At 42.6% G+C, this 25,114-nt stretch overlaps 2 protein-coding genes across 2 annotated transcripts; one reads left to right on the top strand and one right to left on the bottom strand.

The window, feature by feature from the left end:
* Positions 1-3,896: 3,896 nt before the first annotated feature.
* ube2ql1 (ubiquitin-conjugating enzyme E2Q family-like 1) lies at positions 3,897-15,800 on the bottom strand. Its single transcript, XM_061665599.1, has 3 exons — positions 15,593-15,800; positions 14,314-15,244; positions 3,897-6,953 (listed from the first exon to the last, which is right to left on the bottom strand). Exons 2-3 carry the CDS (start codon positions 15,019-15,021, stop codon positions 6,822-6,824), a joined length of 840 nt encoding a protein of 279 aa, XP_061521583.1. The 5' UTR covers positions 15,022-15,244; positions 15,593-15,800; the 3' UTR covers positions 3,897-6,821.
* Positions 15,801-16,620: 820 nt separating this feature from the next.
* Positions 16,621-18,205, top strand: med10 (mediator complex subunit 10). Its single transcript, XM_061664903.1, has 4 exons — positions 16,621-16,861; positions 16,934-17,017; positions 17,536-17,638; positions 17,710-18,205. The coding sequence occupies exons 1-4, from the start codon at positions 16,740-16,742 to the stop codon at positions 17,803-17,805; spliced, it is 405 nt and encodes a 134-aa protein (XP_061520887.1). The 5' UTR covers positions 16,621-16,739; the 3' UTR covers positions 17,806-18,205.
* The last annotated feature ends 6,909 nt before the right edge of the window (positions 18,206-25,114 follow it).

Here is a 25,114-nt window from a genome sequence, read left to right as displayed (position 1 = left end):
TGAAAGTTTGCTCACGTACAAAGAAATGAACTATTTCATATCGTCTATTGATGTATTCATGATAGTAATAGGCAGAATATCAGTCGAAAAGTCATCAAAAACAGTGTAAAAATTTTAAAATGTGCATTTTATCAAGTGAAATAAGTCCATTATTTGATCCCCTACAAGTCAACATTTTGACTCCCACAGGTTGGCTGGTGCCCATTGACCAGACGCGCCCCCAAAAAGATTTAATAGTGCCTGTAAATGCCACAAGATGGCGGCAAGCACTACTTTTGTCCAAATTAAACCCCCTCAACTCACTTTAACATAGTTTCTTGGTACCCAGGTGTCACAAGATGGCACAAGAGCACTACTTTTGTCTACGTGAAGCTCCTCAAGTCACTCCTACATTCTCCCTTGGCAAATAACAGATAGGATCCATAAAAAATAATCCCCAAATAGGAAAATTTGCCAATGTCAAACCTGCCGAATATGTTCTCAACTGGTCCTGTGTATAAAGCACACCTGTTCTCTGAATAAATTTCTTGCCTTCCCAACTCGATACCCTCATGGGCGAAACTAAAAAGCTGTCAAAAGATGTCAGGGACAAGATTGTAGACCTGCACAAGGCTGGAATGGCTTCCATAACCATCAGCAAAAGGAAGGTGACAGTTATTCCAATGTGGAAGACACGCCACATGACCATCGAATGCCCTCGGTCTGGAGCTAGCACACATTTGTGGAACCAAATAAACGTATAATTGCTTCACTTATTGCAAATGCATTCATTAGACCACACGTACACGCACACGATGTCTGTCTCCCGCCATACATGTGAACGTAAGGCAGGGAAAACACATTCATTGTTGAACATTTCCAAGTAAACGGAGCCACAGCTGCATTATGCATGCTACCCTATAGAATCAAATCACATCTGATTCACAGTGAAGCTGCTTCCAAGCCTACTCTGTGTTTGATATATGGCGCAGTTAAAGCACAGGGTGAGGTGGGTTGCTATTGTATATCATACTTGAGCTGATCATAAAGGAAGATCTATGTAACGCAGGCTGTCAAAAATGTAACGTGTGCGCCTGTGACCGTCTCCTTAGCATGCTTCCAAATCTCCTCCCGTGTGTTTGACAGAGCAAATAGGACATGCACAAATCACATCTTATCTAATGACATCAATATGATTCCGATGGAGATGAGCCAATCCTATAATCTTTAAGCTTTGGGATTTATGTCAATGTCACTTCCTGCCTGTTTTAAATGCTGCCAGCTGACCGAAATGTTAACGGATGAATCCCACGAGCTGAGGCATAAAATAATAACCGATTATAGTGAGGTTCCCCCCCCACAACCCTCACATCACAACACACACCCGCGCACATTTAAATTGGCCTCTGCAATGAGCCCAACATGGAAACGTTACCCACATCAGGGGAGACCAACACCATATTTTCAGTGTCATCTTCTACTTGCAGTAAAACTTTCACTGGTTTCATAGAATTGACCAACTAAATAAAAATAGAGTGGTGCCTTGAGATATGAGTTGAATTTGTTCCATCACCACACCTGTAACTCAACACAAATCTCAGATCATCTTTCCCCATTGAAATGAACGGAAATAACATTAATTTGCTCCAGCCAAGAAAACTAGCACTCTATAATATTGACACAAATGTACAGTAGTGACACAACTAAACAGAATGTACAGAATTAAACAGTTTTTGCCCGTTATCCTTCTACTGTGCGTACCTTGGCCACCTGGGGGCAGTATAATACAGGCATACGGCTATACATGGAGACGGTCACAACTCCTCAATGAGCCACAGTAATATGAGACGTTTTTCACAGAGGATAAAGAATATATGTCTGAGAGAATTATATCATTTTCTACATGTGTTACTTTACCGATTGTGTTCAAATATTCATTGCTTGAAGTAATATAATGCGATGCTATTCGGTAGCCGGTGCATGGCATTTTGCATTGTTTGTGAGCATTAAGCTAAAGGGACTACAGTATATTAATGCAAAATTATATGGTTGTTTAAATACAATACACAACATATAACTCTCTTAGTTTTCTGTTTAGTTTGACGTTCAAATGGGAGTGGCAACAAACAATGGGACCGTTCTTTTTTGAAGAATTGTTCACTATCTGGCAAACTGCTGCTTGTTGTCCTGTGAGTTGCATTCAGATGAACAAGAGCATAAAATCGCTATGACAGCTTATTGACTATACGGAAATAATTTCAACTGGTTTCTGAAATGGTGTGTATTGCTTTTACAAGAAAGATCCTCTGTGGTTTTATTTTTAGTCTGAAATCAAATCAAACACGTCTCATTTTGCCTGACCTTAACCTAACCTTTATGACCGGAATATTATCTCTGAATGTAATACTGAATGTTTGCCTATTCATCAAGACTCCTGTGCATGAGCTTACTGTATTGACTAATGAGAATATTATTCATCTTTTCCACGCTCCGGTATCCACGCTGAGTTTTCAGCATGCCCTCATCGATATTTTGCTCGCTGAGTCGGATCCATAGTATGAATTCCTTATGCTGCTCAGGTTCTCCTGCACTAATGAGCAGTGGGAAGCATCAGGTACACAAAAACAAAAGCGCTCAGGGTGGGGATTAGTTGGGATTCATTTGTAATGATGGTGGTGTGTTAAGGTGTGTGCGTGTGTGTCGATTGCTTCTCGGTAATTTGTGCACCTCAGCAGATTTGCAGTGTAACTTGCTGAGCGCATGATGACGAGGACAGAATTTGTTTTATGGGCACTTTTGTAAACCTTTGCAAAAGACAAACGATGGTGTATGCGCCTAATATGCTACACCTATAGTGGCCATACAGTATGACGACTATATTTGCTTTACTCCGCACAGTCCAAATAGGTCATTTAAGATCATCTGAATGCAATGAAAGCTGAAAATGCTGAAAAGTCACACAAAGCAAACTTTCAAGAAAATATGATACATGGCATTTAGTAACACACTGGATCAATAAGTCAGGTATATCAGTTATGTTTTTATTTTTTACAGAACAAAAATATAAATTAAACTTTTTTTTTTACTCCCCTTTTTCATGAGCCTGACTCAAAGATGTAAGAAGTTTTTTCCTATCGCCACAAAAGGCCCATTTTCTCTTAAATGTTGTTGACAAATATGTCTAAATGTGTGAGCACTTCTCCTTTGCCAAAATAATCCATCCACCTCACAGGTGTGGCTTATCAAGATGCTGATAAGACAGCATGCTTATTGAGTCTTGGCTGCACACAATAAAAAGCCATCATAATACATTCAGTTTTACTGTACTAAGAGCAGAAAACCAGTCAGTATCAAGGCACACCTTGAGACAAGCATATGCCACACCTGTGAGGTGGATGAATCATCTCGGCAAAGGAGAAGTGCTCACTGTCACAGATTTAGACAAATTCGTGAATAATATTGAAACCAAATAGGCCTTTTGTGTAAATAGAAAAAAAAAAATGAAACATGGGAGTAAAGTGCTGCATTTATATTTTTGTTCACTCATATTTTATTTTGCTGGATGTCCTCCACTGTTGTGCTTCGGTATAACCTTTCTATTTTGTTAAATTTGTTTCAGTTAGACTGTTACACCGCTACACAGAAAACTGCGGAAAGGCCAAAGACGCTGAATCCGCAGCTAAAAGTAACCTTTCAAATCTGCTTGAATGCTGTTTAAGTGTCTATTCTCAGTGTGTATGAATGTGCCAGCAAGTTAGAAACAGAGCGCCGAAGCGGAGGACAAACAATTCAAAAGTTTTGTGTTGAAAGTAGGACAATACAGGAGCCAGAGAGAGGACACTGCAGCCTGAAAATAGGATTTCACAACGTATGCCGGCTCAGTTTTACGCAGATTAAAAACAAAAGTCACAATGCAATCACTTTGAATATGCTGTGAATTTTATTGCACATTCTTGTTTGGTCTTGCAAACGAACCTTTTCCCACTTTTTCGACCAAACAATCAAGTCAGGAGAATGGAATTGTCCAGAGTAGCTGATCTCGGGTCAGATGTGCACATGCCCATATGACAAATGAGATGTGAAGCACTGGGAGATCAAGACTGATCCTACAACTGCGATTTGAGGGAGGGAAATTTCTATCCACATTTTAGTTTTAACTGCATGAAGCCAAATGACTGCAGGACCGAACGGGAAGTTGTGACTTTATGGGAGGTGTTGCGACTTTGTTTTGGGTCGTGATGGGATTTTCTTCCAAGGGAAAAGTCCCTTTAAGGTGTTGAGGCTTTGCAACTTTGTCCTTCAGTCCTCCAAATGAACACAAATATCATTCTAGCTAAGATTCCCCCCCCTTGTTTTCTTGTGACAATACCTGCACCATGCTTCAAATCTTCATTTTTGGCAAACAACAAATAAATTAAAACACATTCATAGAAGACAATATGACATTTGAGGACGCGTAAAAAGAAAAGCACATACAGTACAGAAACCCCTCTTCGCCCTCCAAAAACCAAAAACAAGAGAAGCCTTTGCATTTTTGTTCATCTCTGCAGTTTTTCCTCACTTTTCTTAAAAAAACAAAGAAAATATACACTAGGTAGCTACCAATCACAGTTGACATGCAAATATAATACAAGATAACCAGCTGTTAGTGTCTGCTAACTACCAGTTTAAATCTATCACAAAATGATTGGCTTCAAAGCAGCAAACACTCAACTTGGAGATATTTTGTGGTATAATATGAATTCAATTTACAGTATTTCTGTACTGGTGAGCCATTAGAGGACTATACAATCAACCCGGAAATGAAACTTTAGTCATGTCATGTCTTTTGTTATGCTAGAAACACACTTTTCCCCCCACACATGCGCACCCACACGCATCCTCCAACCTCACTTCTCCGTCTGCCCTTCCTCTCCTAAAACAAACACAGCGGGGGTAACGCAACGGGAACCGAAATGCCAGCGGGTGGAGGAGGGGGGCCGAGCGGGAGGTTTGACATCCTCCATCCTTTCGCTCTCAACCGCCCGTCTCTCTTTAATGACGCTTGGCGGAAATGTCAGCCCAATTAGCAGCTTTGCCGATGACATTTAACTGACACAGAGCAGAATGTAACGCGCGCGCGGAAGCCGAGCTGACAGGGCGGACACATTTCAAATGCCAGAGTGGCGTCATCACGTACGCTATGTGGCCTGAAGTATTGGGACATAGTGCTGAAGCAACATTGTGGACGATTTTACACAGATTGATTTCTGTACATTCTTACATACGTATAGTTAGCGTAATAGCATAATTTTAAGTCATTTTTAGTTCTAACTAAGGACTGATTTAGACTGTTGAGATTTGGTGTTTAGGAGGGAATCGTTCCCAATTGATGAGACAGTCAGGCGAGTGTACCGTCACACTGCAGTGGAACCAAACTCTAAACATCCTTCCATTTGCACGTCCTCTCCTTTCCTAATACTACAGTCCAAAAATGTCCGTCTTGCAGAAAATCTTTTCGGAAGCAATTCCATATTTTAAATTTTCCTCTCCAGGTGTTCCAACATTGCCTCCTAGTCGTCTATGTTTTTTTTTTATTCCTGTGCGTCCATTAAGTTGCCAATGCAGGTTTCCCCCATCTTGCAGCTCGCTGACATTTCCAAGAAGCGCCCCCGCCCTACGTCCCTTTCTCTCGGTCTGCCCCCTTCCTAATACCCGCGGATGTCTCTCTCTGCGCAATCATGTGGTGCTCTGGAGCGTACATTCATTGCAATGGCGAGCTCCCGCCTGCTGCGGTCAAGCCACGCAGGTACAGTAGATGTGCGCACGAGTGTGTTCATAGCACAGCGGATTTCCTGCTAGACTTTGGTTGTTTTGTATGGATCACACAGACACACATATTCCCTTAAAAACAGTAACTCTTTAGGCCTTAGTGTCATTCACAGTTCATATTTTCTGTTTTAAAGGGCTGTGTCCCTTTCACGCATACACACAAAATGAGGCCCGACCATCTTAAATCACAAGGACCGAAGTGGTCTCATCAACACACCGAGAGATGATTATCATTCCATGTATCATACAAAGTCTCTGCATAATGCAACATGTGACTTTTTTTTCCCCGTCCATTAGAAATCAAAATCCATCTACACAACAGTGAGCTCTGAATTTAGCCACGAAAGACAAGAAAGACGGTGGGCGAGACAGCTTGGAGAGAGGAGATACAGGGAGAGCCAGAGAGAGAGCACAGCTCCATGTACATTACAATCTTCGCGTTGCATCCAAGTGTGGGCAACCGAACAGTCGACAGAAAAAAAAGAGAGGAAATGAAGGAGCGAGCGAGCGTAGAAGCAGGCACGCTGCCCATCTATTAAACATTAACAGCTTCATTTATATGCAAATGAGCCCACATCCGTACGCAGACGACGAAGACTAATGGCGAAAGGAAAAGGAGGGGGGGGGGGTCGAGGAGAGAGCGACAGGAGCAGGGATGAGTCTGCTTCATTCAGCTTCACAAGTCCACACTTTGTCCAATTGCACGTGCATGAGAAGAAAAAAACAAAAACAAAAAACAATTAAGGAAACAAATGCATCCCCAAATGCACACACACGTCCCGCTCAGGCCTTTGCCAAAATGGGGAAGGAATTTCCCTGGGCGAGAGTGACGGCAAGTCACGTCCTGTAGAAGTGATGATGATGATGGTGGTGGTGGTGATGACGGTGGTGATCATCTTGTCTGCATATTAAAAACAAATCCCCCAATTAACACACACACACACAAAGAAAGCTACAGCAAAAGGTGAGTGTGAGAGATTGTTGAGTTAGCGTGCTGTGTCATTTTGTGCGTGGAGGTCAGGGGTCGGCGCTCAGCCGTCCGACACGGGCGGAGACACCCAGCCGTACTTCTCGTGGGTCTTCACCAACGACTTGAAGGTGGCCTCGGCTTCTTTACGGCTGAAGGCCTTCTTGGACTTGCCTGCTTTCCGACATATGCGCCCCTGCAAGAGGAAATGAATCATAATTATTCAAAAATCTCTTATCAGTTGAAAAAAGACAAATGATATGAATGATGAAAGTGGAGTGGTGATTTGAATCTGGAGTAAAATCAAGCATCACAATTAATCGTTCCCCACTGAAATGAATGGAAAAGCCATTACCACATTTCAGTCCCATATTGTGCTCCTTTTAGTTCATTATAATACAGACACAAACAAAGATGAGTAAAAAAACTGTAAGCTGCAGTAATATTAGACATTTTAGCATTATTAGACATTTTTCACAAAGGATAAAGAACATACTGCCTGTGAGTATTGTTATGTTGTCTTGTGTCTTATGTGTTGCTGCACCGCTGCTTAAAGTGTTATAACACACTAACATCAATGCCATGAGCCAGTTTATGGCGTTTTGCACTGCGTGTTAGCATGAAGCTAGCAGACTTTCCGAAGGCAGTCATGTTGTTGTTTTAAATACAAAATGTGCATATAAATAAAATAGTCTTTATTTCGTTTAGTTTGAAACTTAAACTGGGAGTGGCAATCAACAGCGAGAAGGCTTTTTTACATTGTTCACTATTTGCCGAACTGCTGCTTGTTGACTTGAGTTAACTGCCACCATCTAGCATTCGTATCAATAAATACCATTAATCAGTTTAAGACGCGCCCCCAAAAACTCATTTTGTTGTCGCTGCTCATCCTCATTAGGTCGCGGATGAGCTGGTGTCTTATCGCAGCTGAATTCAGGGCGAAAGGCGGGGTACACCCGGGACTGGTCGCCAGTCAATCGTAGGGCATATATGGACAAATAAGTAGTCACACTAACATATAGAACTTAAGACAATTTAGAAACGCCAGTTATCCTACGAAACGTTTTTGGAATGTGTATAGAAGCCACAGTACCAGCAGAAAAGCCACGCAAGCATGGAGAGAACACGCAAACTCCAAACAGGCTGGCCAGAGTCGAGGTTCGAACCCCAAACCTCATGAGGAAGTTGGAGAATCATCAACTCGTTTCAAAAAAGTAATTATTAAACAGGGTCCACGTTGATCCAAACCAATTTGCAATTTCCAAATTAAACCCGTATTCTGTACAGAATTAAATCACCGGATTACTTAGACCCAGTGGTATAAAATAATTGTGCACTATGTCAAATTTTTCTTTTTTTCCCCATTCAGTTTCAATCACTGCAGCTACTCACTGAAACTGAGTAACAGAAGAGGCGTATGCAAGTGGAGCGTAGACATCGTTTCAGTGCAATCATACACAAGACAATAGTGCTTCGGTAAATTGCGACAACTAATCTTTTTTTGCTTCACCTTGTCAGGATGTTGTTGAGTCTTTGTCACCTCGGAAATATTTATCAATGACACAATGTTCTTGAGAAGGTGATAAGGTAGGTTGAACAACAATTTGAAACATGTCAAATGGTGATAGCAGAGAAAAGCAGTGCAAAGAGTTCTTGTGTGGGAGCCAGGATGAATGTAAAATAGAAACAGTGTATGTCAGAGATGAAGCTCGTCACTTGATTTCATGGATTATTTAATTAATAAAAAAGGCATCATCACACAGTGTTGGCTAAACTGCATGGGCATTGTAAATCTGCCCAATGGTCACCCGGCATGCGGACAGGATGATTTATGGCTGTGTTGTGGGTTTTCTACTGCACAGTTTGTTTTATAACACTGCACCACTTCCCTCAGCTGCTTTCTTGGCTGGCGGCTTTCTGCTCAAACTCATCAAACAATGTTTCTAGGACCAGCCTTTCTGCATGCTGCACTGCAGTTCAGATAAATACTTGAATAGTATTGCTCGCATTATTATTATTATGCAAACGTTGTCTGTGCCTTAATCCTTCTCTCATATTGTGAGTTACATTAGAAATACACAGCACGAATGAGGCATTATGGTGTCACTTTACAGCATGAAGAGTTTCAACACGTCTGGTAGCAGTTCATCAAGAAATGCTGTGGTTAATGGGCTGTGTACAAATACATGTGTGTGTGCTCTATTGTCTGCTAGGGTGTACGCCGATTAAACTGGGCTAAGGTTGAGGAGCACATTTGTTGAGTTGATTAGAAAAGGACGTATGCTTCATAAGGAATTAGGGTTGCAAAATTCCATTCAAGTTATGGGAATGAACATGAAATGATGGGTTTTTGCACAAATTGATGCGGCTGAATTGCATGTTAGCCGTCACAGCAAACTGTTGTTGGAGATCAGAGCATCATCTTGGTTATTGGAACAACCACTGAAAGTGTCCAACTCATCCTTGTGAATAGCTCAAGTTTTGGAATCATTGTCCATTATCATTAACGGGGGGTCACCAACCATTTTGAAATTGAAAGCTACTTCTTGGCTACTGATTAATGGCAATGGCGAACGGTTTGCTAGGTTCCAAAGCTGTTTGATAGTGCTGAGGTCAGGGCTCTCGAGTTCTTCCACTCCAAACCCATCCAACCATGTCTATATTGACCTTGCAAAATCCACTAGGGACACAGAAAAAAAAAGCCTTCCCAAATCTGCTCCCGGAATATTGAAATCAGAGACTGGTCCAAATGGTAAGATTACAAAAAAAGATTCAGTGAGCACTGAATACCATATGCGTAATATGATAGATTTACAGTTAGGGCTGGGCGAACATTCATATTATGGTATAAATTAATTCCGCTCACGGTAACTATATCCTGTCTGGAGCTGGGAAAACAGGGAAGGACAGGTGACTGTTCGACATAGACGCACGTACGGCTGGCAGCTCCTCCAGCTACAGTAAGTGGTCGGATGTGCTTGAAGCCATTTTCCCACTGAGGAAGATGCCATAACGTAATGAAAACACGTTATCGCGATTGCTCAGTAGAATCCAAATCTATATCGTCAAGCAAATTTGTACTGTGTGCCGCATGTACGGTACATACAAAGCACCCCTAGTTACACTTTCCAATTCAACCCTTGCATAAAACACGGGCCTCATTTCAGCAGCAAACTTGACACACTTTCTTCCTTGTAATTCCTATCCTGCCATTTGTCCTCATTTTTCGCAAATTATTGTGAAATCAATCGCTTGCAACCAATGTCCATTGCTTTTTTTTTTTTTTAACTGTACATTGTGAGAGGACAATGACACGCTTTAATAGGCCTGTTATGTCATAATGTCACAGACGTGCTGGCTTGCTCGGCTCCGGAGGCAGGGATCAGATGCGATCTAATTAGCCATGCATACCTTACACACCACATACGGTTGCTCTCGCCACCTCAAAATGGCGCCTGTTGACTTGCTGATGTGCCTCATTATTGCTGGCTATTGTTAAAGACTTTGCTGCCATGGCGATGCAGCGGCAAGGAACATTATTGAACGAGGCGGCTTTGTTTTTTTTTTTTTTTCTTTCCTCTTCCCCCCGACACGAGGCCTCTGGTCTGTCGTTGGTGGGTTCTCTTATTTGCGAGCATGTGAGAGGGCTGGTGAATGTATCAACCTTACAAAAAAGTCTGTGACCTGAGGCTGAAACGCAGAAACTGCGCATTAATTTGTGGAATCACACTCTCGGACACACAAAAATAAAATAAAATAAAATGTTCGCCAGTGTTGTTAGATGGACAGAAAGTAAGAAAGGGAGAGTCGGTTTAATGAGTGAGTGCCCGGGGCCTACGCAGTCCCATGTCAGTGTTTATCTATTTGAGCAAAGTGCTTGCTTGCGGAGGGGGACACGCTCGCGCAGACTGGCTGTTGGCTAATTGTATGAATGGGAATCAGTCAATGGATGGAACAGGACAGGCAATGGCGAGGCCCCGTTGCAAGTTGGGAATCGGCGCTAGGGGACCGCAGGCGGCGTGTTGCATAATGTAGACATGTGCTTCAAGAGGTCAGGATGAACAAACAAGAGATCAATTGTGGTCTCATCAGATCACTGAGCCCCTCTGGGACTGATAGTTGGGGTTATGGTAGGATAAAATCATGCTTCAAAAAAAGTTACCACTCAACTTGCTGTTAGGAGTCATAACCAGAACGAAAATTTGTGACCATAGAGCGCTGAAAGCACTTACACTCCACAGTAAGCACTAATGGGACGGTTCATTAAACTAACATGTTAGTGATGATGTCACCATGCTTGACTGGGATGTCTGGAAGAAAAACAAAAAACTGAAAAATGAGTAGACTGGAAAACAAAGGGGAAAGAGTTGACTGGCCACTGGATATTGAACACGATAAGAATTAAAAGGCCAGGATACTGTATCTGTAAAGGTCAGACAAACAGTGTTGCAATGTTTGCGGTGAAAATGAGATAATGACTGGTCTACAGGGCAGCGCATCGACTACGTGGTTAGCATGTCTGCCTCACAGTTCTGATGTTTGGGGTTCCAATCTAGGCGTCGGCCTTCCTGTGTGGTGTTTGCATGTTCTCCACGTGACCGCATGGGTTCTCTCCGGATAGCACGGCTTCTGCCGCCATTTGAAAAACATGCATGTAAAATCAATTGAAGAGTGCCCTTTAAACTGTCCAGAAGTGTGAATGTTTCCCCCCTGCTATTGGCTGGGATAGGCTTCAGCTCACCCATAGGAAATGGATGGAAGGGCTGTTGTGCACAAATTATGCACAGTTTTTTTTTTCTTTTACACCATGTCTTTTTTTTTTTCTTTAAATCGTGCGCTTTTTAAAAATGTGTTTACCAGCTCATGCATCAATTTCCTTCACATGACTAATAAAGTTTTACTGAAATAGTTTGTCCACTTTGTTTGGGGGCGAAGATTTAGAACCATAAACTGATCTGTCCGGGGTGCAAATAGACTACAGAGGAGGCTATCTTACAACACCAACTAGACGACATATCAATTATCCCAGTTGTCTCTTTTGACGAACCTAATTGTTTCATTTTCCATGAACCAAAGTGCACCAGTCACAGAAGACAAATAACATGGTCAGGATGCATTTTATGTTTCTTTTAAATGTGCATTTGATATCTAATACAGCTCGAGCAGCTGAAAAGCAAAATTGATGAGCAGAAATACAAATGTCTCATAGTAACAAGTCATGTCCTTAGTGTCTGCCTGTCTGGCTTCCTACTCCTGTCAACTCTCTCCGTACTTTCTCTGCTCGGTGAGGCAGTGGAGCCTCCTTCTGCGGGAAACACAAATGACTGTACCCACCCAATATTTGACTACTTAAATACAGAGGTAAATAATTCACTTAGCTTTTTGTTGTTTTATAATAAACCCCAGAGAAGATTTACGTGTGTCTCCTACTAATGGCATTGGAAGAGAAAGCAAAGACTCAAACCTATGACCTACATACTATATACATTCAGTGTGTGCGTGTGTGTCTCATGTGCGTGTCTCACTGTTGACTTTCATCGCACCACATAAAACTCCCTTCCCCTAAAAATAGAGCTTCTTCACAATGAACATCAAGGTCGTCCGCCAAGGATGCATACACACGTGTGTATTTAGGATTTACATGGCTTCGAGCGCGTGCAGAGATGATCTGCTTGGGAAAATGCAGTGCATGCAAACTCTGGAGGTGGAAGACACACGCACACGCACACGCACGCACGCATGCACGCACACACACACACACACACACACAAACACACACGAAGACACATCCTGTCCAGCCACGTTAATCAATACCGTTTCCATTAGACACAAGGAGACACTGCAGCACATTTAGTGAGCGGCGCAGTCTTCAATCTGCCAACCGAGAGGCCGCGCGTGCGCACACACACACACACACACACACACACACACGCACACACACGCACACACGCGCACGCACAGAAACGATTTGTATCATCTCGAATAGGAGACGCTTCATAAACTAAACAAAAAAGCATGACAATATGGGGTTACATGGAGGATAATCTGGTGTTCTGGGGGCAATATCTATCACGCTGTTGAAATCAGGGTCTCGTTGAGCAAGAGAAAGCAGATTCCGACATATTTTTAACGAAAGCTCTCCAGGTTATAACGTGGAGTGCATTTGAGGATGCAGCCATTTCCGTCGGAAGCGCGGAGATGCCGCACGACACCGAGGGGGGCTGCGATTTGAGGGGATTACATAATCTAGTTGATCTAAATCACACAGGTCTGCAATCGTGGCATCCCCGCCGCCTGCTTTTCTATCCCGTGGTGTTCTAATTATTATTATTACTTGGTAAATATGTGAAGGGGGGAAAAGGACACATATCACGCGCCTGCGAGACTTTCACTGGACGGCGATGCGGCTCTTTGTTACCAGAGGATGCTGACTGATGAAAGGCAATCAAACAGGGAGTGCAGAGAGGCATTGAGGGAGGGAGCTTGCCGTAAAAAAAACTTCCCTCCATCTTCTATAGCGCTTGTCCTCATTAAGAGCTGCAGCCTATCGCCACCTGCATTTGGGCAAAGGACGGGGTACACCCTGAACTGGTCGCCAGCCAATCGCAGGACACAGAACAACACATCCAATCACACTCACATTCGCATCTATGGACAATTTAGAGTCTTCAATTAACAGAACATGGATGTTTTGGGAATGTGGGAGGAAGTCGCAGAGAAAACCTACAACTTCATAACTGTGAGGAAGACTCGGGCCCCCTGCTGACTCCTTTTCGAACCGTTTAATAGTTTTCAGTTTCATTCATTTGTGCTAGTGTCCATTAAAAAGCACATACCAGAGTCTTTGGATCCAAAAATTAACTAAAACGAAAGTGGTGCCTTGAGATACAAGTGGAATTTGTCATATCGCAAATCATCTTTTTGAAGGAAAATGCTATTAACCCATTCCAGAACCCCCCACCGAATAAAACCCCCACCAAAAATCATTTGCACTTGTTTTTTAAGTAAAATTGTTCCTTGTTCTTCTGAGGGGTTAATTGGTGGTTTGCAAACCATCTCATTGGTGCATTACTGCCACCAACTGATGTTGTCCTTCCACTGCAAGGGCACCAGGACCCCAATCTGAATTGATGGTGGTAGTGTTATTATATTATCAAGCTACAACATATAAAAACACTATAGGAGTGTTATATAATAGTGTTGGTGGCCGGATTTCGTGAAGCTTGCTGCCGCCATCCAACAGCGGGTGCTTGGAGTGCACTTGTATCTCAAATATTTGCTCTCATCTCAAGACAAGAAAAACACCCTCATAAATCAAGGCACTTGTATCGCAAGGTTACCACTGTTATACCGCTTATTGGACCATATTTGTTCACGCGAGAGGAACCCACGAAGAGAATCCACGCTAGCAGAGGTGAACGTGAGATTTGTGCCGCCATAGAGAAACAAAACTATTAATAAGATGAGAAGAGAGCATATGAGTGAGCTGGAATGCATCGAAATTGCTCCAATGTGTGTAAAAAGGCACCTCGGCAGCAACAGAGATATCACCTCACCTGTCCTTTTACGAGGCTGGCTGCAAACTGCCTCATGACGGCCTCCACCGTGTAGGCGCTGGACCACCCGCGGGGGGTCAGCAGCTCCATGCAAATGGCGCCGCCGTCCAACACGTAGCCGTTCTCCAAGCGGGGCGTCAGCACCCGCATGAAGGGCGGCGAAAAGGGGAAGTTGTCGGGGAAGGTGACGTTGAGCAGGATGAACTCGGTGCTGGTCTCCTTCATGTCCTGCCACAGCGCCGAGTCCTTGTCCACCTGGTGCAGCTTGACGTTCCAGTCGAACAGGTTGTCCTCCACCAGCTCCACCGTGATGAAGTTGTCCCCTAACCTCCGGATCTCCTGCAGCTCCTTCATCAGCCTGCGCGTCCGCACTTGGGTGCAGTGATGCCGGTGAGGGGCGAGCGCAGGTACGGAGGAGGCTCCGGTGCTTTTATTCCCACCTCCTCCGGTTTGCTGTTGTTGCTGCTGCTGCTGTTGTTTTTCCTTGGCCTCCTTGCCCGGCTTCTCCTTGTCCTTGCCCTGCTGGTCCAGCTTCCTGGCCTTAATCTCCGGGGTGCTGAGGATGTTGGTGTCGTTGGCCGTCTGACAGTGTTTGTTGTTTTTCTGGTTTCCTTTGGTGCCCTTTAAAGAGCCTTGATGGTGTTTGGGGTCCTCGGTGTCACGGTCGTGCAGGCGGATCAGACCGATTTTCCGCAGTAGAGTGGCCATAATTTAGTTTACGGATCTGGTTTTGATTTCTCCACCGATCCCCCCCTGCAGAGGGTCGAGATTGCACCCTTTCCCCCCACGCCGGTAAGGATGTGGACTACTGAGTTCACCTTGCTTGCACCACTCTCAGCTCTCTCTGCCTTCACTGCAGCCTTCGGGGGTGAACACAGCCCACGATCCTGCGCTTTTTTTCCTCTCAGTGCATCATCATCGCACGGCGTGACTACACATAGAAATCGGGAAACAATTAGCAGATGAATCCCTCAAAAAAAGCAATTCAACCGCATCCCTCCCCCCCCCCCCCCCCCCCCCTCCACACTAACATTGTAAAAACGCAGTTGGGACGACGGGAAATTCAATGCGTTTAAAAAGATGCACGCTCAACGTCATTACATCGAAATGTGTTGCATTCAATGAATAACAAAACGGTCACAAAAGCCGACAGTGACATACACGATAATGCAATAAAAGCAGATGAGGTCACAAATCTAACACCTGCATTATGAAGACGAGTGCCCCCCTTTTCACGTTCCCTTGCCAATAAACAATATCAAACCATGAACTCGCTTACCCAATGCGTAAAATCCAGAGTGTCTTCTGCTGACAGTGTACAAATAAAAATAAAAAGACAATCCGGCAGATCCGCGAGAGTTTCACCGAGCCGAGCTGCAGGAAAGCGCTTCGTGCGTGCCTTCGTGCGTGTGCGCGCGCAGCCGCTGCAGCTCGAGTAATGTAGAGGAGGACGAGCGAGCACACTCACTTCAACGCTCAGCAGCCCACATGCCCCTCACCCTGCAAACGCACGCCTTTCAAAGCAAAGCTCGTGACGCGCGGTGACGAGATGTGTGTGTGTGTGTGCAGCAACTCCAAACCAATCATTTAGAGAAAACGAATAAATAAATAAATAAAATAATACAAAATAGCGAAAACCGAAACATCAGAATATACATAACGTGGTAGGTGTCACTGCAAGTGTGGTGCTATGCAACAACGTTCGCTCGCGAGGTCATGTAATGACATCATCCACAAGAAAAGCAGAACATTTTAACATTTCAAACAGCACCGGATGTCTTATTCGTGTGTTATAATGTTTATATTACGTATAATGCAACGACTCGTCATCAACGCTGTGACGACGTTGTGTCATTGCTCCGATGGACGCTTTTATTGCGAAGGCGGTGCTGGTGTCATTTCCTGTTCATTTGCGGGTCGAAGAATTGCGAGATTACTCTTATGTGTCTAAATATCTGATGTAAACTGCTATTCATTTATTACACAAATGCGTATTTTCCCACACATAATACATTATTTTCATTTTTTAAATTCAGTGGTTAAGTGGTGGCTCTTTCCTGGTCAGGGCTTTAGTTTATGTTAATTGAATACATTAAGAATTGAAGAAGATTTTTCGAAATGTTTATGAATATATTACATTAATATTTTGAGGGTACATTGCAACGTTGTGTTTCGCTATTTAGTGCTTACAAAAAAAAAACGGCCGTATTTCAGGCAACGCGACGTTATGAATCAGAAAACGGCACCCAATTCTTTGGTCATCACGATGGCAACTGGAAAGAGACGAGCAGCGATTGGCTGGTTCGTTGCCGTAAAGCACTGCTGCGCTTGAGCGACGCTAGCCTCGGTGGCTAATGGTAGACCGCCGATTGTTTTGACACACCACATCAGTTTTAAGCCATTTTCCGCTTTAGAGTAACATTGAAATGGCGGAGAAAAATGAAAACCTCGAAGAGCATCTGGAGAAGTTTGTCGAAAATATTCGGCAGCTCGGAATAATCGTCAGCGACTTCCAGTCGAGCAGTCAAGCGGGACTCAACCAAAAACTGTGAGTCATGTTAGATTTGACGCGTAAACATTGGAGGTCAGTGGGCAAAACTCGATGTGGTTTATTTGACAGAAATCTGATGATAACGGGACTGCAAGACATCGAGAAGTGCCGTCAACAGCTGCACGAGATCAACGTACCACTTGAAGTCTTTGAGTGAGTCTGCATGATGTTGTTGCCTCGTCTTTCTAACAATGTTGTACTTGTTTTAACCTTTACATGTTTACTGTTGGATGTAATTCCCCCCCCCCAAAATAAATAAATAAATAAAAAATTCACATCACGTGTTTACCTTGTCATACATATGTATCTTTATCTGTTGTCGTGAACTTTGACTTCAGTTCTTTTCTGAATTATGCTTCCCATGAAAAAACACAATATCCCAAGTATGTGATGACTGACAGCATTGTATGTGATATTGTTGACATTGACGTGTGACATTATTGATTATCATTCCACAGCATGTTGAACTAGTGTTAAGTACGCCTGCCTCATAGGTCTAGGTTTCGGGTCCGAATCCAGACCTGTGTGGGGTTTTTTATGGGTACTCAAGCTTCCTCACACATTTAATGCAGACAAGCGCTGTAAAAAATTGATGGATGGATGAAATGTTTTCATTATAAGTGACGTGACTTGTACAATGTGTGCTTTGTCTGCGATATATTATTATTCAGATATATCGACCAGGGTCGAAACCCACAGCTGTACACTAAGGAGTGTTTGGAGAGAGCCTTGGCCCGCAACGAGCAAGTTAAAGGAAAAATTGACACCCTGACGGTAAGAAATAATACAGCGAGTCTTAAACAATTGGACATACCTTAATTCAAGGCTAATTTGTTCTATTACAGAAATTCAAGAGTCTTCTCATCTCCGAGCTCGGCAAAGTCTTCCCGGAGGAGATGTCGAAATACAAGGCGATACACGGCGACGACGCCCCTTCTTAGTCACTCCTGCACTGTCATCCCTGACCTGTCAATCTGTGATCAGGACATTTTAAGCCTTGCAGCGGTCAGACCGCAACCACACTGAGCCAACATTCTTCTTTCTCCTAAAAGTTCATTTAAATGGAGTGTGTTGGCCGGACAAATGTGTGTGTCCTTGTCGCATGGACATTGTATTAACAGCAGGGTAAACTTAAAGCTCCGTACCGTACAGAAGCTCCTTCCTGACTCTCTGTGAAGCGGTGGTACTTACAGTATTTATATCTTTTTGTAACAATAGATAACAGCATATAGTAACAACATTTGTACACAACCTTTTTGTGTACAATGCAGGTGCTATTTGTTTAGGCCTGCTCTTTATTTGTATCCTGTTTGTATTAAAGGTTTGGTAAGTAAATAATCATTGTTGGACTGACTGTGTTCATTTTAAGAGATAAGGAACATTAGTCCATTGTCTGTTTTTGCCGGCTCACTTTTATTAGTGAAGCGTCTCCAAAATATTTTTTATTAATTATAGGTACCCTCAGGCAAACAAAATTAAAATACGGTATAAAAATCCTCTGTACAGTAAAATACACAAACAGAAAATAACTTACATTAACAATAAGTGAAGGGCTGATCATCATACTTTCTCCTAATTTGTACTCGTGTGTAATAAAGCAACAATACACTAAGCATTCTGAGTAGAAATACAGACGGGCCATGCAATACCTCTTTTCCCTGTTGTGGCAACATGCGGGTAGAGCGGTACTGCCATCAATTCATGGGGCACTGGTCCACAGTGTCTCCTGTCATGTCAAGACATGGGCGCTCTTGCCTCTTCACTAGCTACTGTTTGTGGGTTTGTACAGGAGCAAGTGGATAAAATGCAAACATGGAAGAGATTTTGGTCCAAATGCAGGACTAAACGTTTAAATGACACCACTTAGACTCACTGGTCAAAACATTACCAAATTTACTAGCTGTATAGCTAGTTTGCAAGTGGTGTAAAACTCCAATGGCTTCCTTAAAATGTTGCTTACACTAGAGGTACAAACTATTACAATCACCTCTCATTAGGATGTAGTGCATTCCTTAAGTCACAATTACTAATAAAAAAAATGTGGAAATTGTGATTTAGCTCTTGAATTGAATCTTGTTGATACTGCTGGTGTACCTAATGAAGTGTCCTGCGAGTAAGTAAAATACACACAACCTGGCAACAATATCCATCCATCCGTTTTCTGAGCCGCTTATCCTCACTAGGGTCGCGGGCGTGCTGGAGCCTATCCCAGCTATCATCGGGCAGGAGGCGGGGTACACCCTGAACTGGTTGCCAGACCATCGCAGGGCACGTACAAACAAACAACCATTCACATTCACACCTACGGGCAATTTAGAGTCTCCAATTAATGCATGTTTTTGGGATGTGGGAGGAAACCGGAGTGCCCGGAGAAAACCCACGCAGGCACGGGGAGAACATGCAAACTCCACACAGGCGGGGCCGGGGATTGAACCCCGGTCCTCAGAACCGTGAGGCTGACGCTCTAACCAGTTGTCCACCGTGCCGCCCTGGCAACAATAAATCCACAAATTTTTCAAATATATATTTATCGTGCTTATCCCTATATAAGCATTCTTGCAAACATGCAAACTTTACTTCACACAGGAAGACTGAAGCAATGTTTCGAACCCTGAACCTCAGAACTAAATACTGTAAATCAGTATCATCGTGCTTGACAACCTAAGTGAAAAATAAAATAGATTTGCGATTTTGTAATGTCAATGTGTGATTGTTCATTCATTCCATATTTCTGTTAATACCACTACACCATTAAACGATAACGCAGACCTGTTTTTCCTCACTTCCCATTAGGTAACATTAATCAGGCACGCCATCAGCACTTCCCCGTCTGCCCTTTGACCCCGCCCGGAGTTGACGGGCAACCTGTCAAGGGCAGCTTCCTCAATCCAATAATGAGCCAAGTGTGAGAGATGAAAAATTGAATTAGCGGCTGTTTCTATCCACTTTGCTTTGCACACACGCGGTGGCATTTGTTTCCGTGTGTGTGTTGTCATGTGTGATGAACCTGTAAAGGGTGTAGTCACATTGCTTTCAATGATATACTGTATGCATCAAGTCTGTACTAGGCATGTACAGACTTGATGCCAGAAGAGGGTAGAAAGACAAACTTGTTGGCCCTTTGTAAAGAAAATAAGCAGAGTAATGCAAGGGGAGAGGGGGAATTATTATTATTTTTTTAAATCAAAACTACCAAACTTTTTTCACTTTGACAAATGTGCATAACTAGAACAGCAAGAGCCAGATGCTCTTTTTTTAGTAGTAGTAGTGCTGTCAGTGTCAGTTGTGGATGATGCAGCAGAAAGATGAAGTGGAGAGCGACACAAATTACACTTTTCATCAAAGACATTAGTAATAATAGTACTAAAAGAGTCAAAATATTAAATGTTTATTAATGTTCTTAAGAATGACAGTAAACGCGTGAAAGCTGATTCACTTGTTAAATAATAACCCTCAAGAAGGAATTTAAGGACCATTTTGCTCACGAAATAGGAGAATTTTTGTCAAATTGACACTTTTTAAATGATGAAAAATATAGAAATTCTAAATTTCCATGTTAAATTTCTAACGAGTAACCTAACCTGTCAGATAATTGTAATAGACTTCAAAAGCAGGATAAAGTCCAAATTGTACTTGAGGACGTATTTCGTTACATGTGGCTGTGGACGACCCCATGACCGGGGTTGCCTTGGCCTCCCGAATGACGGGTTATGCTATGAGAGGTCAGAGGAAGAAACTAGTTCTCCCTTTGAGACTTTGGAAAAGAAGGGCTTCGGGACACAGACCCATTTACACAACAAACATGAATAAGTCCCCGATCTTAAGTCAAACCAAAACAAAGCCCCAGAAAAAAGAAACAGCTGAAGTCTTGAGATGAGCTCCCTCGGCAAGTGGAACAAGGTAAATTTCTTTGTGTTTATAGAGACACTTGCACGCTTCATTGTGTTTTGTCCTGATCTTAGAACAGATATTTTGTTCATTTGTTCTTAGATTTCACAGTGTTAGATGATACCAATCTGTAAATAAGAGACGCACCCGCCTGAAAACATCTCACCTGTTCACTGAGCCGCGGGACAGCGACAAGACCAAATCCACAAATTGTGGGGAAATAATGTGGAGGATGACATGCTTTCACAGGCTCGACGGGACAAAAGTTCAGACACCACACGTCAGGTGCTTAGCTTTCATAACAGCGCTCCACTGTCTAATTCTGCTACATGGGACACTTTTGGAAAATGGACGAATGGGTGCGCTGCCTCATTGAATTTGTCGTGCAGGTCTGAAGAGTTTGGTGCAGTATCAGATGAGCTGTTGTTTTCTTTGCAGCCTGCCTTTTATAAAACACAAGTCACAGTGTTTTCACTAGTAAAACAATTCAAACGACGAGGCAGCACCAGTGGAATGACTTTGTCTTACTAGTAACGTTATTTTCCACAGCTTGTCTAACTTTGGGCCTCCATCCCTCCATTTTCTGAGCCGCTTATCCTCACAAGGGTTGCGGGACGTGCTGGAGCCTATCGCAGCCATCATCGGGCAGGAGGCGGAGTACACCCTGAACCGGTTGCCAGCCAATCGTAGGGCACATACAAACAAACAACCATTCGCACTCACATGCAGTTGTCCTACTAGTATGCAGCAATGTTATACAGTATTCAAAAAGAAAAACCTGTGAGTAAGATTCTATTAGGGCAGTGATTTTCATACCACTAGTTGCAAACGGGCTCCCTCTAGTCGTACTCGAAAGAATCACGGCTTAAGTACAGTTCCGTTGTATTTAACTTTTAAGTTCAATATACATGTATTTGTATTGAACATTTAAGAGCTGTTTGTTTTGAAGCATTTGTTTAGGTACATGTTTTATGGGAAATACATTTTAATTGAATCCTTATTTAAGTATATATATATATATATATATATATATTTTTTTTTTTCTTATATCAAAGCACAATGATATAGTGTTCAAACTGTGGATAATGTTATAGTGGCTTACAATAATATTAAATAAACCATCTCGTTTTTTGATGAACACTTAGGCGTACAGAATTTTAATGACGGCGGTACTTTGAGCGCTAAGAATATTTTAGGTGGTACTTGATGTAAAATGTTTGAAAACCACTGTACTAGTGTGCTAAATTGTATTACCAGTTAGGACAAAGATTACATGGACCTTAAGTTGGACAGCAAGAATATCAAAAGCCCAAACAGCTTTCCAAACATTAGCGGACGCTTCGTATATTTGGGCTCACATGTAAAATAAATACCCCCTGTGCCCTTGGGTCGCTACTCAGACACAAAAGCAGGCCTAGCCGCCTTTGATGCTATTAGCATAATGTCTTTTTGATGGTAATGCTAAGTGGTGAGTAGCCACTGAAGCCCGGGCAATTTGTTTGCACGGGTTGCGGGTCGCCCCTTTTCTCCTCTCTTCGCATTGTGACCAGCGCCTGTCTCGCCTCAGCTCCGTGACTGTCATTCACCTTCTCTGTGAGGGTCAGGAGGCGGACCCCCATCTTCTGTTGCATTCGTCCCCATGGCAACAATCCTCCTTTCCCCCCTACATCACGCACTCTTTCTTTCCACTCTAGACAATGCTATCAGCTATGTAGGCCTATTTAGATGGGGACTATTCAAAGTACAGTGAACCCCTAGTATATGTCCCAGAGTCGCCGCGATAGTCGAAATTCTGCGATATAGCGAGGTCATATATATATAAAACACACTTTTTAAAGTATTTCTCAAGGACCTGTTCTTACACTCACTCGCAAAGTTCTCTAAAAAAAGAGGTAAAGTCTGCTTGCTTCAAGTTTATTTGCCACTCCTAGTTGAAGTTTACCGTAAAACTGAAATATACAACAAAAGAGAATCAAACATAGTATTTTTAAACACTGAAACATTTGGTTAATCTGTATAAATTTCATCTAATGAAAGTCCATTAGCTTAATGCTAACACATATGATTCTCAACAGCACAGATGGGCTAACAGAAATTAGACGTTACAGTAATTCTAAACCTTCAAACAAGTACTTATTAACACACATAGGTAGGGCATCAACACATACAAACAGAGCATACGATATTTACAGGCCTGTGGGGACAACGACTATTACTGGAGCTCACTATTACTGGAGATCTTGCAGCAGGCACAATTCTAAATTCCAACTTGCCTATGTACCGTAAAACCGTTCCGTTTTAAATTCACTTATCACGGCCGATTGTAGCTGCGTGAAGGCACATCAGCTGGTATGCGTCACAAACTATGGATGTTTGAGTCGTGGTGGAACTGTTTATTTTGCCCCAATCAGAAATGTCATGGTCCTGTCATTTGTTGCCATCCGGGATGAATCAGGAAGTGTTTGTTAACAGTTGAATGTCAGCACTCAAGTGAGTGCTATTCTGGCTTTATACACGTCATCTCGATAAAAGACAATCACGCTGCATCTTTAAAAACCCATCTGTCTGCAATCAGGCCTAATGGCTAAAAATGCACTCGTGAGGGCTTCCTGGGTTACCTTTTGAAGCAGCGAGCCACCGACCCAGCGTCATCAATCGGCGCACCGGGCAGGGAGAACAGATTGTGTGCGTCCGTGTGCGTGAGGGTGCCGATAATAGGATGATAAAGCTGCTAAATGAAAAACCATAAATCAGAGCGATGATGTCTGCCGCCTGAAATTACTCGCACCTGCCCCCGCTAAAGACCCGTCAACAGCGGCTATCGAATTACCAAACATAGAAAGCCCCACAGATGGGCCTTAATCGATAAAGAAATAGTAGTTTGCCATGCTTTTGTCAGTGATGCATACAAGCACACTCATCGCTTATTAACTGCGTCTGCAGCCAGCCTAATTTACAGAGAAAAACAAACAATGCAGAAAGCGAGGCAGACAGAAATAAATAAAGGATGGGCCAGAGGAGCGAGGGGAGTACTCATCATTTCCCTTTGGTTTAATTAAGTCTGCATATCATTTGCCTCATGTGGTGCGATGCTAAGGGGTGAAATTGTGAGCCCTGAGTGTGACATTTACAACAAAGCCCAGCCACTGATGTCATCTCACTGTCAAGTTTAAACCTCATTGCATATTAGTCAATCCGAGGAAATCCAACAAGGCAATTACCCACCATATTAATGGACGTAATACATTATGGTATTACTGCTGGTGGTTCTAAATGAGTACTTCACTTTCAAACATACCTGGGAAGATTGTCAGTGGATCTTCTCACAGTCAATGGTCATTGTAATATTGGTGCATGCCAGAGGCTGTGATAGCGCTGCAGGCGTTTTAGAGTGGGGTGCTGGGAAAATCGCATTACTCTGCTGGACTCGGGTGAAGGGAACATCATTAACTCATTCACTGCCAGCCGTTTTCAAAGCCGAGTTCCCCATATTGCCAGCCGTTTTACATTTTGCCTAATCTGTCAAGATCCACACAAGATATAAGCACCGAACCTACCAAAAGAAAGAGTAGAGTCACTTCTTTCACCAGAAAAACGTTGATTTTTGGATTTTTCCTTTCTTTAGTAATCAGCAGTAGAACATGGGTTGGTTACAATTTGATTTCAGCGCGGCGTCCGTGTTGTTAATGGCAAGACACGCGATCGCCAATCTATCGACTTCACGCTGTAATCATCATTGCACAGTGGTAAAGTCGACGTGTTGACAAGTTGGTTCAACGCCTAATATCTGAAAATAGTTTGAGAAAGGTGCAACAGAAATACAATGTTATTCTTACATTATTATCAAATGAAATAACATTAACACATTCACTGCCATTGATGGCTTTAGAAGTCAAATATCCATGTTACCTGGGAAGGCTGGCAGTGAATGAGTTAATGTTACTTTTCATTTGGTGGATCTGTAGCTGGTAACGACAAAAGTGGTGAATTGTAAGCGGCTGAGTTAGTTTCATGTTTTATTTACAACTCACTCATATCCAATTGGGGGCTTTTGCACGATTCAGCTGACCGAATTTAAACAACTGTAGTACTTTTAGAACAGGATATGAATACTTTTGAACATACATGTGCAAAACATATTTTCCACATCCTGCAGTCTTATGCCACTTGCTTGTGTCCTATCCAGTTAAAAGATCATTTATCACATAATATTTTTCTTTAATTAAAAATATAGCCACCATGTGTATAATTTGGGGTTTAACTGTACTGAATATTTCATTGTCATTATTATTATTATTTTTTTTAAATTTATATTTATAATTTTTTTAAATAAATATAAATACTGTATGCAAGAGATAGATG

Source organism: Phycodurus eques, chromosome 20 (assembly GCF_024500275.1).
Source record: "Phycodurus eques isolate BA_2022a chromosome 20, UOR_Pequ_1.1, whole genome shotgun sequence".
NCBI lineage: Eukaryota > Metazoa > Chordata > Actinopteri > Syngnathiformes > Syngnathidae > Phycodurus > Phycodurus eques.
This window is presented reverse-complemented; position numbering and strand designations above follow the sequence as displayed.